The 15,675-nt window shown below is 43.5% G+C and overlaps 1 protein-coding gene across 8 annotated transcripts in view; it reads right to left on the bottom strand.

Annotated features, from left to right (window-relative positions):
- Nucleotides 1-294: 294 nt before the first annotated feature.
- Nucleotides 295-15,675, bottom strand: part of JAK1 (Janus kinase 1) — a 51,626-nt gene continuing 36,245 nt past the window's right edge. For all 8 annotated transcript variants that reach the window (XM_085512379.1, XM_015870745.3, XM_015870743.3 and 5 more), the window contains 19 exons: nucleotides 15,116-15,458; nucleotides 14,826-14,999; nucleotides 13,962-14,119; nucleotides 13,145-13,268; nucleotides 12,368-12,554; nucleotides 10,422-10,528; nucleotides 9,319-9,465; nucleotides 8,816-8,903; nucleotides 8,163-8,290; nucleotides 7,816-7,951; nucleotides 7,326-7,477; nucleotides 6,135-6,285; nucleotides 5,169-5,263; nucleotides 4,504-4,696; nucleotides 4,120-4,244; nucleotides 3,259-3,431; nucleotides 2,684-2,801; nucleotides 2,248-2,358; nucleotides 295-2,012 (listed from right to left, as the gene is read on the bottom strand). In XM_085512379.1, the coding sequence (XP_085368505.1) occupies nucleotides 1,911-2,012; nucleotides 2,248-2,358; nucleotides 2,684-2,801; nucleotides 3,259-3,431; nucleotides 4,120-4,244; nucleotides 4,504-4,696; nucleotides 5,169-5,263; nucleotides 6,135-6,285; nucleotides 7,326-7,477; nucleotides 7,816-7,951; nucleotides 8,163-8,290; nucleotides 8,816-8,903; nucleotides 9,319-9,465; nucleotides 10,422-10,528; nucleotides 12,368-12,554; nucleotides 13,145-13,268; nucleotides 13,962-14,119; nucleotides 14,826-14,999; nucleotides 15,116-15,458 (2,812 nt within the window). In that variant the 3' untranslated portion in view covers nucleotides 295-1,910. The remainder of the gene's footprint in view (nucleotides 2,013-2,247; nucleotides 2,359-2,683; nucleotides 2,802-3,258; nucleotides 3,432-4,119; nucleotides 4,245-4,503; nucleotides 4,697-5,168; nucleotides 5,264-6,134; nucleotides 6,286-7,325; nucleotides 7,478-7,815; nucleotides 7,952-8,162; nucleotides 8,291-8,815; nucleotides 8,904-9,318; nucleotides 9,466-10,421; nucleotides 10,529-12,367; nucleotides 12,555-13,144; nucleotides 13,269-13,961; nucleotides 14,120-14,825; nucleotides 15,000-15,115; nucleotides 15,459-15,675) is intronic.

Raw genomic sequence — 15,675 nt, forward strand, 5'->3', positions numbered from 1 at the left:
CTGTGGAGGAGAAGCACCTCTGCCCTGCCTTTAAGTAAGTGACCATTTAATGTAGGGAAAGGTTGTTTTGAAGGCAGTGTGGGTGTGTGGGAGACAGGCAGAGCTTGTGCTTGGGGACAGGGTGAGTGGGCACAGCAGTGAGGGCTGGGCTGAGGGGGCTTAGAGGTCCCTCCCAGACTCAAGGAACCTCTGTTCTCTATTCTGTTCTGCTCTCCCCTCCAATACAGGTCACGTTACGAAGCCTTCCTGTTTAAAGGTAGAATGCAAAAAAAAAAAAAAAAAAAGATATTCACATGGAGGAAAAAAATCTTTATTAGATTTGTTTGTATAAAGAGTAACAAAGTGCTTATGGATTTAAATCGGGGTCATACATGACATACATACAGGAAAAAAAAACAAGTAATACTGTAAAAATAAATCTGACCTGGTCGCAACTTCTTTTTTTAATATATATATATAGATATAGATATTTAAAGACGTCTTTCTGTTATTGCCAGAACTATTTCCACTTGAAAAATCCAGCTTTGGTGGAAAAACAATTTTGCGCAAAGGGTAGGACACGGGTCAGCCAAAGGTTTCCAGTTAAACCAGTGCTCCTCGAAGAGCCCAGCCTTACAGAACGGGGCCGCAGTGCCCTCACGCGGCTCAGTGGCGTTTCAATGCCAGCTCTGGTCCTGACAACACAACACGCGTGGTCCCAGGGAGCCTCACAGGGCTGTGCTCTCCTGCTGCTCAGCGGGATACTTCACAAGCACGGGGCTGGAGACTGTAAGTCAAATTAGACGACGGCCAATGCTATTATTTAAAGCAGTCATCTTACGCCAAGGGAGTGGCTTCACAGGAACAAACTGCTAAGATGCACGAGCATGCTGGCCAAGGAAGTCACCGACAGAAAACAAGGATCGTGCGCGCTCCTCTCCTGGCACTGCTGAGAGTAAGATGGCGTTTTTAGGGTCAGAGTGTCCTTTCCTTCTCCTAGGTAAGCTTTCCTGGTGCTCAAAACTCTGGGTTATTCTTTGCTGGGGGAGTGTTGCCCCTAAATCTGTACATGGCTTAATTGACTCCTCTCTCCCCCCCAAGTTAATGACTTTCCCACACACATCTCACAGCACTGTAGCTCGCTTAGTTGCAGTACAAGATCAATGTGTTCACACATTTAGTAGCAACATCACGGGGGGGACAGTTGTGTGGGGAAGGAAAGGTAAGGAGGGCATGGAGGGCTGGCTGGGAAAAGCAAATACATTTATCCAGAAAGTGGACTTCTCCATGAAATGCATACATATACATGCTCGTTCATGCCTTTGGTTTTTCTATTTGAAGTACAATAATCAACCAACAGTTGAAAAGTATCTTTAAGAGCTGGGAGCTGCAGCTGGCTTCCTATCATCGTTTTCTTTTTCTCTACATTTGTTTTTAAGCCACGTTGGTTTTTTGTTTCTGAACTGTAAGTGCGTGCACAAGGAGGGGATTCACCAGCCAGGATTCTCTCCAGACTTCCACAAAAAGTGAGGATGATTCTGTTCCATCCACTGCTTCACAGAATAAGGCGAGCAGCAGACTTGGTTTAAGTGCTGCAGGCTGCACCAAGTACTGTAGCAATTTTTGACCCTGCTTTCAGCTCCCATTCAGCAGGACAGTTGAGAGTGGAGCGAGACCATAAGGAAGAGAAAATTGTCTTGCAGTAACTGGTGCAAGAGGAGTCGAAGCTATTTTTTTTGCCATATCTTGCAATTAATTTGATCCAACTGTTGACTAAATTTGAAGAAGGAAAAGGAAAACTGCTGGAAAAAATGATCCTTTGAACACACAATAGCACAGTCAGAATACAAATTACAGTAGTTAAAAAATGAAAGGTCTTGGGCATTTATATTTGGACAAACCGTTGAAGTACTGACAGTATAAAAACTGAATCACATCTTGCTCATAATCGTTTCAAACCCTTGAATCAGGTTGTGAAAGGTTGTCCGCTTATCGTGCTTGAATATCCAGCATTTCCTCATCAGCTGGTCGATCTGGAAGAGGAAAAAGAGAAATCTCTAAGGGTTGAATGAAGCCTTTTTCCCTGCTAAGTACAGAGGGAAACTCAGTGCTGAAAAACATGCATAGATAATGCTTAACAAAAGGTGGGAATGCCTTTCTGCCAGCAGCCGTGGAGGTCTGAGTGCATTCACCCACATGTGTCCACTGCTTTTACTGCTTATTTGCTATAAAAGGAAGAAGGCAGTGATAAAAGTGGAGCTGTGTTACCTCCTCTGGGCAGTTGGGTGGACGTGGCAGACGCTTCTCTTCTTGTAGGACACGCACGAGCCGTGCTACCGTCATCTGTCCCTGCGTGGGGCCGATCATCTTCAGGAACTCCTGGGGGAAGAGCAGGAGTCAGTTGTGCCACCCCAGCACTGAGCCACGCTGCTGCACTTTGACACTGAGATGCCATTGCAATCTCAGTGTGAATGTGAGCAGCAGCTGTTTGTCACCACGTGCACCATATACACACATTGCAAGGCAAGAGTAACATCTGTTTTGTTTCCTCCCTAAGATGTGTAGTTACCACAGTCTATCTCTGCACAGGGTCTTTGGTGAAAGGCAACCATAAGGGTTGTTTTGAGAAGATAAATTCTTTGCATTTCTTGTCTCCACAAAACCAAAATCATCTTTAACAGCACTTTCCTCCACAACCACTTACTGTCATTGGGCTGGACTCCGAGTCGCAGTAGGTGAGCAGTTCGTACAGTGTCACCCCGAACGACCACACATCTGAGGCAATGTAAAACTTACTCTGAATCAAGCATTCCGGAGCATACCTGTGGGCACAACAGGACAGTGTTAAACTGCATTCAGAGCTTACATTAATGCACAGATTTACCCATAGGTGCACAACCAAAGTGCATTGAATGTAAGCAAACTGAGGAGGCACACGCTGCATTTGTCCTCCCTACACATAAATGTGCCCATAAGGCTTGGGATGGCACAGCAAGAATAAACAAGGAACATCCCTATGCAGCAAAACACTCTGAGATTAAGGGAGACCAAAAGCAAATCATGGGGAAATGGGTTATTGAGTGCAGAAGGACACTAAACACAAAAGCAGATTAGGACGTGCCTCTTCCTTGCCAGGCCACTGTACCAGTAATTGAGGCCTCTCAGTTAAATGGGAAAAGCCTTCAGGACACCTAAAGGCAGCTTCTAAGCCTTGGAGAAGTGTTATTCTCACAGTGTGGTTAATGACAATGAGTTAAAGGAGTTATAGCTTCTTATTACCAAAATACAGGGCTGTCGAGGTCGTCCTTGACAGTGTAGTACTCCTTATCAGTCTCAATGGCTTTGGTGAGACCAAAATCCCCAATTTTCACTCTGTTCTCACTCTCAACAAGGACATTTCTTGCTGCTAAGTCACGGTGCACATACTGACGGGAGCCCAAGTAGTCCATCCCCTGTAACAGAAGGAAGCCTTTTATGTTAGTTTCTCAGATACTTCATATCACTGTTTTTCTCCCACCCTCCCTTCCAAGCACCCCCTTTTTCCTGCAGTAGGACTCCATCCACATTTCCCATGGCGAGTTCTGCTGGCACTTTCCAGGGCCCTTTTCTGGTCCGGATCCTTCCTCTAATCTCTGCCTTTGGGTTCCCCACCTGCTGAGTCAGGTTGTTGTTTCTGTGCTGCACTTTTTAACTTACAGCTGAGCAACGAACCAACTCTCTCAGAGCCTTCTCTCCATGGCAACTGCTCCTCCGCATGCTGCTAGGACTGACTGATATCTGTGCCTGTGCTGCTTCCAGCTGCCTCGTCCACCACAGTCACAAAGCTACAGGCTCTGACAACACACAGCTTCATATGGTCTGACTGCAGTGTGCACTTGCCTCTCATGCTGTCCTCCCTGTGTAACGCTTCCAGTTCTCTAATGCTTTCTTCTCATGGTCACTGTTTATGCAAGGGAACCTAATCATTGCTCCTTTTATAGCACCTGCAACACCTGTGAGACTGCTTTTTGGGGACAAAGCAATGATTCTGATCATAAAACAAGCCTCCTTTCTCCTCCTCCCTTACTCTGTTAGATGAATACCAAACTGATCAAACACACAAACAGGATAGTTACAAGAAAGCTCTGGTTCCAGGCTCACCTTGCAGATCTGAACTGCGTATCTGAGAAGTTGTTTGAGGTTGATTTTGTTCTTGTTTCGTGGCAGATACTCCTTTAAGCTCCCAGAAGGAAGGAATTCCATGATGAGTTTAATCCCATTTCCTCCTAAAAATGAGTGCGTGGTTAATTTACAAACATGACCCTTCTCACATTATTAACATGGATTTGGTGAACACCAAAGTTAGCTAAGTGTGAAAACGGGCAGTTGGGTTTCAGGCAAAAGTTGCTGCTTATTCCATGAAGAAAGACATCTAAACCCACATGATAAAACTGAGACTGTTTGGCTTTTTAAAATGCTTAATTTTTAAAGGAACATTTTTTATACTGTTAGTGTATATTTTTAGCATTCTTCATGAAGACTTACCATCTTCCGTGCAAATTCCCTTATACTTGACGATGTTCTCGTGATACAGATTCCTCAAGATTTCTATTTCCTTCTTGAGGTCGGCGATGTGATTCCCTCCACTCTCTGGCTTCAGAGATTTAACTGCCACTTGTTCTCCTGTATTGTCGCCTTCTGGATCGTATCTGCAGAGTTCAACCTTCCCAAAGTGGCCCTAATGGTCAAAGGAAAGATGAGCATAACTTAACAAACCCTTACCAGAGTGTCCTGATGCTCCACTTGAGGCATTTACAACTCACACCTTCCTGAGGTGTTCAAGGCCAGGTTGGATGGGGCCCCGGGCAGCCTGGCCTGGTATTGGACATGGAGGTTGGTGGCCCTGCCTGCAGTGGGGGGTTGGAGCTTGATGATCCTTGAGGTCCCTTCCAACCCAAGGGATTCTATATAAACCTCTTTTTTCAGCAGGATTAACCAAGAATTTCCCGGCACCTTTGTCCATCCCTGATTGCATACACACCTCCTCCTCCTTCTCCTGACACCTCCATCCCCCCCCCCCTCCTTTACTGTGTTAAATGCTCAAAAATTATCACAGCTGCACTTCATGCTCAGTCTTAAGTCAGTCTGATATGGGAAAAGTCATAGTTCTCATTTCCAGTGTAGGAACCTAAACCTGATGTTCCTCTTACCTCTCCCAAATCACGGATCCTCTTTAAGAATCGTTTTTCAAAGAGTGTGGGATCGACCTCTGTAACAGGTTTCTTCTCCGAGACAATATCAGGGTCTGAGAGTGGAAAAGCACCAAGTTAGGCAGATTCCTGAAAGGACACCTTGGGTTTGATGGACACTTAGAGCGTCCTTGTTCATCTGCTGCTGTCAGTGCCTCTGTCCCTCCTGTCTCAACTTCTTTTATTTAAGCCTCGCCCATTTCTTGATAGGAATTTCTTCCCTTGCTATGTGCTGGTCTACCATTTCCCAGACTGATTCAGTCTCATCTCAGCACTTCCCCCCCTGCAGTAGTTATTCAGTTTCTGTGGTATGTATTCCTACATATACAGAAGGTATGGTTTTGCCCTTATTATGTGCTGATTTTCTGGTAGCTGCTCTTTGTAACTACAACATCAGATGAAGCAGGAATGCTGTTAATGCCCTGATTCAGTCAAGAATCCTGTGGTAATGTCATGGAGCTCAAAGACTGCCTTGAAGCTGACCTGAGCTACTGGATAGCCTTGTTTCCTACAATGCAGGCAACACATTCCTTCTAATTTCTTTGCAGACATTAAGGGTGAGAATCTTATTCCACAGAGGAGCAGCAAGTGGGTACCTGACAAAGTATCTGTACATCACTGGAGATGAGACTGTTTTGTACTTAACATGATATGTTACAGTAAATGGTTTCTAAGAGCACAGCCCTGGGCTGCCAGGGCTCAGAGAGCACTTGGGCTCCACTCTCAGAGCATTTGAAGTTGGGTGGTGCTGAGTGGAGCCAGGGCTTGGGCTCAATGGTCCCTGTTGGCCCCTTCCAACTCAAGATACTCTTTACTCTTTTGACACTGTCACTGTGTAAGAGTGCTCCTGTAAGATGTCCGGTTTTAGCCAAATATCCCACACTTCCCTACCCAACTCTCCAGCCAACCAGCAAAACCAGGACTTACTTTGCTCCTCCAGTTTGTTGATGTCTCTCATGATAGCTCTGAAGAAGGGTCTCTGGTGGGGGTCGTAGTTCATGCACTGTTTCATCAGGTCAGCCAGTTCCTTGCACGATGGCGTTATCAACATGAAATGCCCTTCGTAGAACCTTTCCTTCTGTAAAGCACAAATGAAAACTCCAGCATGAATTTGAGCTCGTTACTTAATCCACCTATGCTCTACATTAGAAAGGAAGACTCCTTTTTCTTAATTTCACCTGCCAGTAGAGAACTATTATTAATGATGAGTCTGGTGCAGCTCAGAGCAGCCACTTCCAACACAGCTTCTAGCAGCTGCTGAGCATTTTACCTTCCAGAAGTTATTTTTCTGCCAGGTGCCAGACTCACCATTTACTTACACACTGGGACAGATGGCCACATGGAAACACCTACCAAGGAAAGCCACCACAAGACCAGCTGCTCTTTGCAAATGATGAGAAGTCAAGAGCATTGGGGCATAGATGGCATGAAGGTGGCTTTGTGCATTTTCTAAGCTCAGCAAAACCACCCCAGTTGGCTGCTATATGCATGAAGCAACCTGCAGCCGGGGCAGCAAGTTCCCTTCAGTTACCTCCTGTTAAAACAACTCAGGCAGTGACTCAAGTACTCAGTCATTTCCTTTACACAAACCTTGCTCCATCGCCACCCCAACACAGCAAAACTTCAAGAGAAGAAGCACATATGGAACCTATGCTGAAGGCTCTGTCAGTGATGAACAAAAACTGATTGAGCGAAGCAGAACAGCTTTTTTTCCCCTCTTTTAAGCTTCCAGAGGAAGCAATATGCTGCCCCACAGGAGAGCAGTTTGGAACCAATGTCCAGAAGAACTGAAGAACCACAGAAGCTTTTAAGCTGAGCCTCAGATAGTTTATAACTGGACATATGGATTAAGAAAAGAGAGGTGTGACAGCCTCCAAATTTTAATTGTTAGAGATTTTCAAAATGATTTTCAAAATAGCAAAGTAATGATTAGCAGCTCTGTAGTAAGGACAGGAATTCCTGCTGCAATCTGTGGCAATGCAGATGGAATTGGCCCCTTACCAAGTACAGCTGAGCTGGGATTGGTACGAGACAAAAGCTACTTCAGTTATGGAAACTGAAGAGCTGAAGGACATGAACCTGAGTTGTCAAGGTAAAGTTTAAGCAATGCAGTTTTACCTCTGCCAACGTCTTGTCCTTCAGCGGCGTTTCTCCATTATAGCAGATTTCCCACAGCGTTGTACCAAAGCTCCACTTATCTGCTGCAATGCTTAAATTTTTGGAGTCTTCAACACATTCAGGTGCAATCCAGGGGATTCGCTCCACACATTCTTAGATGAAACAGAATTGAAGCAGTTTGGAATTAATATGAAAGTACTTAAAAAAAACAACAAAAGTCTTCCAACTTGTTCTCACCTAACTGCTGCTTAACAACAATAAACCCAAGCTGAAGTATTTGTCCAATTTCAGGCAATCTCAATGACTCCATCACCTCCCTGGGCAGCCCATTCCAGTGCCTGACCACTCGTTCAGAGAAGCAGCATTTCCCCACATCCAGCCTGAACCAGAAGCTTTTATTCTAGAGTCAGTTCCAGTTGGTACAAACAGTACATTTTCCTTTCCCTTTCTCAATCACAATGTAGAGAGAAACCCAATTCTTGTACCATACCTTGTCTGGACAGCACAGTTATTGGTATTCCTGGGTCGCTCAGCTTGATGAAAGGACCATATTCGGTGTCAATTCCCTCTCTTGCCAGTAGGATGTTTTTAGTACACACGTTTCCATGTACCAAATCCTTATCTTCCTGTAGTAGGGTAGGAAAAGAATACAGAGAGTGAGCAGTGCTCTGCAAGTGCCCCTGCGGTACCAATAGCATCAGGGAACATAATACTCCACACTGAAACCCAAAAATACAGCTTTCCACCGCCCAAGGAAGGAGCTTCATTAGTAATAATGCACATGATATCTAGCTAACATTAGACTGCAGCAAACTATAGGTGATGCTTGTATCTTACCAGGTAGCTCAGCGCACTTGCAAGTTGTTTGGCTACATTGAATTTCCAGGGAGTTGTCAGGAGTTCGCTCTTTCGATGCATAAACAAATCCAGAGGCCCAAATTCAACGAATTCTTCAACCATGATATCTACAAATCCAGGTGCACACAGAGTGAATTGTAAACCCCAGTGTCTGGATAAATCTAATAAGCTCGTTGCCACCTTCTTCCACCCCCACCCCAAGGCAAGCTGCTTCAAATGTCTTTATTTCACCTTCTTTGAAGTTTATTTCAGTGCACAAAGACTCCACACAGAGAGACTTTACATAGAAAAATAGCAGTAAACCAGAAGCAAAGCATTTCCAGAGCCTTGCCAGAGATGACTGCTGTTGGAAGGCTGCTTTGTACTGACACTACTGCCATCCCTTTGGCTTTCTGACCTCAAGGATCATCCTGTAAGACGAAGTATTCAAAGAAACACTACAAAGGAAATCTGATTAATGGGAAGGACCTTGCAGCTGCCTGGCTGTTCCAATTCTGCTTCTGTCTGCTCTGAAAAGTCAAGCAAGAGATGGCAGCAGTCACCCACACCTCCCTTGAGGCCAGCTCTGATCTGAATGGCTGTCTTGTCCTGCTGCTTAAAAATCCCACCAAAGAGATGTTAACTGGACTCACTTTCTAAGTCACGGACGCAGACTCCATGGAGGAAGACGATGTGCTTATGAGAAACCTGCCTCATCATGCTTGCTGCTTCAAAGAAAGCCTGTTAGAAAGGGAAGCAGATTAGCCATTAAACTGCTGATCACCGTGGCAGCCATCCACGCCATGAACAAAACAGAATAGCAGTGACATACACATTTGCAAAGGTAACTGCTTTCCACAACAGGGTTTGCCATCCCACCATAGCAACAGGGCTGTGGTGAGCTGCCATGGATGCACTCACTGGGTCACATAAGCAACCAGTGCTCCAAGCACTGCAACCAAGCAGTCAGCTTTCTAGGTATCTCAGAGGGCTGATCCATGCAATTGGACTGTCTAAATTGCTGAGAGAGACCCCAGCATGTTCCCATTCTCCTATTACATTCACCAACCCTGTTTCTCTTAGGCACTCTGCAGTTACAATGTGGTGGGGCCCAGTGTTTACAGTTCAAGAGGAAAAAAAAAAGAGAAACACTTGCCAAAGAAATATCTCTGTGACTGGGGTCCAAAACCTTGAGGAGCACTTTAATCTCTTTTTCATTTTGATATCCTTCATTCTCGTCATCTTTGTAGTTGAGAATCCCTGAGTAAATCTGTGTCCTTGTCCCTCTGCCAAGGTGTTCACCCTAAGACAGAAAACATGACATATTTTGAAACCAGGGAGCGAAACAAACAAATGTAGATTTACACAAATAGTTGAACCTGCCTCTATTCTGCCCCTCAGAATTAGCCCTACATACAGGCTTAAAGTTATTGCAGAGTGAAAAACCAAGTGACAACGTGTTATGCTTCATTCTAGTAGTCCTTGACAGTTTTTACCACCGTAAACTCACTTAATAATAAAGGGCTACTGCATCTCCACTAACATCAAGCAGCTTCAGTGTAATTTAACGTCATTAGACTAAACATCAAATGAATAAATAGCAACTGGCCTCTGATTTACAATAAGCTGCTACCGAGCCAATCTTTCATGTGTTTCCAAAAGTTAAAGGAAGTAATATTTCAATAGAACACTTTGTTTCGGAATGTAATTTCCTCCTAAATACCAGAGGATTCTGTCTTGGGATATTTTTGCAGGAAGTCTGAGTGCTGACTGTTAATATACCAAACTAAAAACAATTAATGTAATCCATAGCTGCCTTCCTCAGTCAGTAATGCTTCTTTGCTTTAAATAAGAAGAGCTCATTCAGGTGAGCTGTCCCAGTAACTGCAAGTGACTTATCAGAAGATTTGGCAATGTGCTCCATCAGTTTGGCAAACAAGGTTTTGAATGCCAAGACTCTTCAAATCCTTTGGATACTTTGCTTTTATTTCCCCGTAGGAAAAGCTTCTTGTTGCTCCAGTAGGTCAGGATTCAAGAGATACAGGTATGTTCTGTGGCACAATCCAAGCAACAAGAGCAGCTCCTAAGACTTCCATGATTCTTTAAGAATAACATTACAAGCAGCTCGTTCCAAAAGCATTAGAAAATTGCTTCTATATCCATTTGTGCAATATCCAGCCAGCCAGAATGCAGTGATTTTACACAATCTGAGTACGGAGGGCTGCCACAATGGGTGAATTTTAAGACACAAACACCCACCTGCATTATTTCTTCTTTGCGGATTCGATGGAAGCTCAGCTGCCCCAGGTGATAAGCAGGCTGGCACTCCTGAGCCTTCTTGGTTGCAACCAGCAAGTTGGAGATTTCTGGAAGGTGAGGAGAGAAAATGTTCTGTAAGGTCTGACAAAGAGAACTCCATATATTCACCTTTCTCAACCAGTTTCATTTCTGTATGTGCACACTGCAAAGTAAATCCCCAAATGAGAAGGGAGAAAGGAAGAAACCAGCTGAACTCCTGGTCAGGTAAATTCTGCTTATCCTTCCACAGAGAATTCACCAAAATAGAACTATGTATTTTGTACTGTATATATACAATCTTATAGACAATATTTAGAACACTGGATATTGTATATAATGCACTGCTACTGCCACAGGTTGGGTAAAATAACACACCCCCCCACTTTGCCTACAGGTATGGCCCTTCCCAGTGTGCAGACAGGGATGAGATCACTGGAGCCTCATTTCTTTACCTCCTTGAAAGTTTCTTTAAAGTGCTCAGGGACACACTAAGATCCAAGTTCAAAGCATCAGACTTAAATTAGGCAATAGGAAATGAACAGGAAGAAAAGACTCAAAAGCCTGCTGCTGCTTCCCTGCACGGCTTCTGGTCAGGGAGAAGCACGGTTAGATCTAAACAATTCATTAATTAATTGTTTCTTCCTGTTTTGGTGGCTGACATTATTTATGACAATATAATGGCTTCAATGTCTATGTGCATCTGCTCTCCTGTGACTGGGAGAACACGTGCATCTGGACTCAGAACACAATCAGTAACAGACCATACGCTCAAAGCACCGTTTTCATACGTGTGAGAAATATATTTTCATGCTTGTGGAGAAGAGACGGAACATGGAACAGCAAAGATAACACCCTGAGTCCCATTGAAGTTCAGAGGTGCCACTGTCCTGACAAAGGAAACACAATGTGCTAACAGAACACTGAGGGGGGCAGAAAACTCCTTGGTCTGTTGCAACTATTCCAAATACAACTGCCACAGTTTAATCATCAGGTCAAAGTGTTTCATCTCTCCGGGCCCCACACACAGAAGTGTGGAAAACTCACATGAGTAGCTACAGAGTCCTCTGCTCTAAGACCTAAATGAGCAGGTAATTAATGCAGCTCACTTATTCCCCTTATTTTAACAGGAAACCGTTATCTGATCAACCCAACCATACCACTGCGTTTCCTCTTTCATACAACATACAGCTTCAAGACAATTGTGCCTTACAGAAACAGTTCTAGTAGGTGTTGGCAGTAGTAGTTGAATGAATGCACATTCGTCATCTAAAATCTGATCTCATAGACAAATCCACTGATGTGGGGCTGCTCTGCTCAATAACAGCTGCAGCCCAAGCCTTCCTCACTGCTTTGTGAACATTAATAAAGTAAATATCACATCACTGTAACAACAAGCAAGCTCTAACCCAAGGCTGCCACAGGACACACTGCAGGCCACAAGCCTCCTTTGCTGTAACACAGGCCGCACGGCCTTGAGTACGTGATGTAGTGAAGAAGAGGAAGAACCTTATGTGGGCTTCACTTTGACACAGCACTGCAGCCCATGACTCAGTCAGCTGTGACATTTTGGGTTTAAACAGATCTAGAGTTCAGCCTCTGCCATCGATACTGCAAGGGCCAGTTGTGAAGGTGCAAAAGGGGAAACCGCTGTCATTAGAAAGTACACACAAACAAGGCTCTTGAGAAGCACCAGCCCATGAACATCCTGTGCTGACCTTATAACATTAAAGGGAAACCTCTAAAGCCCTGTTCACGGTGCTTGCTTTTGCTTTTTGACAAGGCTCCCGCTCTACAGAGAAGCAGTAAGTAATATAAAAGAGCTTCACCCACGAATAAACATAAGAAAAGACACTAAGAATGCTTCCTGTTGCTAAAGCTTGTTATTTCTCTTAAAGGGCAGAGGTTACCTCTTGGCTTTGGTTGGCAGCACCTCTTCAGTGTAAAGCTGATATTGTCTGTGCGAAGGATTTGTCCTTTCAGGTGATCCATCAACTCCTTTAAGGATGCAAAAGACCTGTTTGAGCCATGTAGGAAGTACCCGCCTTTCTTCACCTCAATCTGGAAGTTCTTGTACTGGACTGAATTATTTATCATCTGTGATTAAAGAACAGAGGGGAGAAAACAAAATACTGATCATTGAAGTGAAAGAACATCTGTAGGAGTTAATAAATCTATAAAGCCTTTGAATTCACATCCAGGACCAGTTAATCATTTGCTTCTATACTGGGCTCCTCTAAAGCTCCAACAGTGCAGGAGAAGACTCCACAATTCCTGCAGCCTTCAAGTCCCAAGAAGGCTCACAGAAGGAGTGGGAGAAGAGCAACACGAAGATGCAAACCTCTAACAAGACCAAATTTTACTCAGTTAAGAATTGTCAAATTTGGAACATGGTTCCAAAATCTCAACTTAAAAACAACAAGAGGTGCCTTACACAGCCTGGGCTGCCCAACCAAGAAACAAGATTTCAGGCTCTGGACGTAATCAATGATATTTTCAGAAAGAACACAAAAGTCTGGGGAAAACAAAGCTATGAGTACAAATATTCTCCACTTGCTGCATCCGCAGTTGGGAAAAGCTAAGAAGAACTGCCCTACAGAATTCAAAGGTAACAATATGGATGATGGAGAACCTCCAGTCTTCAGCTCACTGCCACATCACTACTGGGAATTCTACAGCCAACGTACCTCTGGGCCTTCAAAACAAGTCACTGTCATGAGGATGTGGTTAAAGTTTGTGCAGCTCCACCTCAGCACATACATTCCTGCTTCATTCCCTTCCTGTCGCAGTTTGTTGATGGCATATTCAGTGCTGAAAGAGTCAACATGAAATGGAGGAAAACCATTAAGAGAGCAGAGCAGTTGCATCCAAAACCTATTAGTAAATACACAGGAGAGTAACCCTATATTTGGAGTGGAACCATACACCCACAATTCAAAAATATTTGTACTATTATTAAAACATAATTAGAGTGCATTACACAAACTCATATATATATATATATTTTTTTTTTACATGAGAGAAAAGAAGATTTAATTCTGCTTCCATCACAGTGTATACGCAAATTATATCCTAGTTTTCTATATGCTGCATCTAAAAACGTAACAGCCAAGAAGTGGACAGAAAGGAGAATAATTCCTTCAGTAAAAAGATAACATAAGCATTGCACATCCAGCCACTTAATCCTAGAGCCAGTGTAAAGACAGATTATGTTTGGTTGCCTAAAATATTCCTGTCTGCTCCACTGATGATTAATGAAATGAGTCTGAAAATAGTCCTGCATGAGGAAGCATTGGCTTGATAGATAAGTTAAGCTGATGAGGAGAGGACTGATGATTTTCTTGATGGAATCAGGAGTAACAGTAAGTTGTCTTACAGCCTTTTGATGACTAATTCTGGTCATTACAGAAACCTATCAAATGTCAGACTTCCTCAGTGTATTCAACATGCAGCGGAATTAGAAGACTAATTATTCAAGTGGGTAAAATAAACCAGTTCACTAACCAGATGGGTCCGTGGCAACCATTTTTTATGTTGTGTTCAATCAGTGGGGGAGCCACATCTGTGCAGAGATAGTGGTGGGCATCGGCTGTAAGTCTGAAGTATCCATCTACTAATGACGCAAATGACAGAGCTTCATCATGTGAGGACAGCTTTAATTCCTAAAAGAGAAAGATATTCTAGTCAAGAACACTTACAGTTCTGTTAAAGCATTGCAGGAAGGTTTCAATAGCCAGCAGTTTTTTTAGTGTGTACAAAATTGCCCAGAAAAATGTGACAGAAAATCACTCAGGAGGCCAACAGTGACCATTCTCTACCCTCCTTGCTTAATACTGGCTAGAAACCTTCATTCTCCTATGAGAACATGAGTCTTATGAGAGATCTGTAATGCAAGCTCTTGTGCTAATCCTTGTGAAGCCTCACTAATATCTCATATAATAAGAGTAGGGCACTCAAGTAGGATGTGAAGTCTGGGGACAACCCAAGCAGCAGGACATTACAATTGGGTATCTATGAACTCACTCTCCCTCTCTCTCCTGTGGTACCTCTGCCACCCTCACTGAGCTCATCTTCAATCTGCTTTTGGTAATCCAAGCTGTATCTAGGAAGGCCACAGGTTGAGAAACGTAGCTAAGGTCACCAAAAGCTTGGGAAGCTGATAAATGCTGATGGTATACAGTAACAAGGGCAGAGAAATAACCATCCTCATCAAGTTGCATTTGTACAGCGGTGCAGACACCATATTTAACTGTTATTCAAGAGTCTCATCAGAAAATGTTCCCCAGAGAGGCTGTCACCTCCTGCCCAACAATACCACGTCACTGGAGCTGCCCACAGGAGGGAAAGCTACCCAGGTTTGTTTCTTACCATCTTTTTGTTGTCCTGCTTGTTAATGCTAACTGTAGACTCCTTGATGACAATGTGAGTGATTTCAGGAAAATAGGAGAAGTTGTTCCACAGATCTCGGGTTTTGTATCTATCTTCATCCTTTTTGACTTTGCCATCAGACTTTTTCTTCTTCTCTTTTTCTGTCTGTACAGACTGCAAACACATTTGGGATAAGAATACATTAAGAAAAGCAGAACAACTGTGTCTGAAAATCATTTTTAGCAGTTGTTTTGCCCCCATGATAACCCTCAAATTCCATGGATACTCACACTTGGCTTGAGCCTCCACTGAATTCCATTGTTTCCCGTCACGATGACTTCATACAGTGGAATGATCTCACCATCTCCACAATTAAATCTGTTTATTTCACTCTCCGATGAAATAAGCAGAGATGAAGTCTCAAAAATTTCTGCTCCGTAATGTTTCGTCAGAGTCTCCATTGTTGATAAGTATTTGACTTTCAGATCGCGGGGAGAGACACTACTGTCACAAATGGTTTTATTGTTGAACTCTTTAAGGAAATGCTTGAAAACATTATTTATCCGAATCCTGGTTAAGAAATTCCTCTGCCTGATGGTCTTGTTCAAAGTTTCAGGAATATAATGTTTATAACTAGAAGGAAAAATAATGCTAGGTGTTAATATGGTTGTTTTCTAAGTTTGTAATTCTAAAGCAAGCTAATTCCTTGCATTTTGAAAGTAATTTACAGAGCACAGGGCACAGCAAAGCCCCATGCAGTCGGTGTGCTGGAGCTTCTAACCCTTGCACAGTAGACCTTGGAATGTAAAATGCTTAAGATCCCTTTTGGGAGCCAAGTGCGGCATATCCA

Source organism: Coturnix japonica, chromosome 11 (assembly GCF_054131305.1).
Source record: "Coturnix japonica strain WE chromosome 11, WE-NBRP24, whole genome shotgun sequence".
In the NCBI taxonomy this organism is placed as follows: domain Eukaryota; kingdom Metazoa; phylum Chordata; class Aves; order Galliformes; family Phasianidae; genus Coturnix; species Coturnix japonica.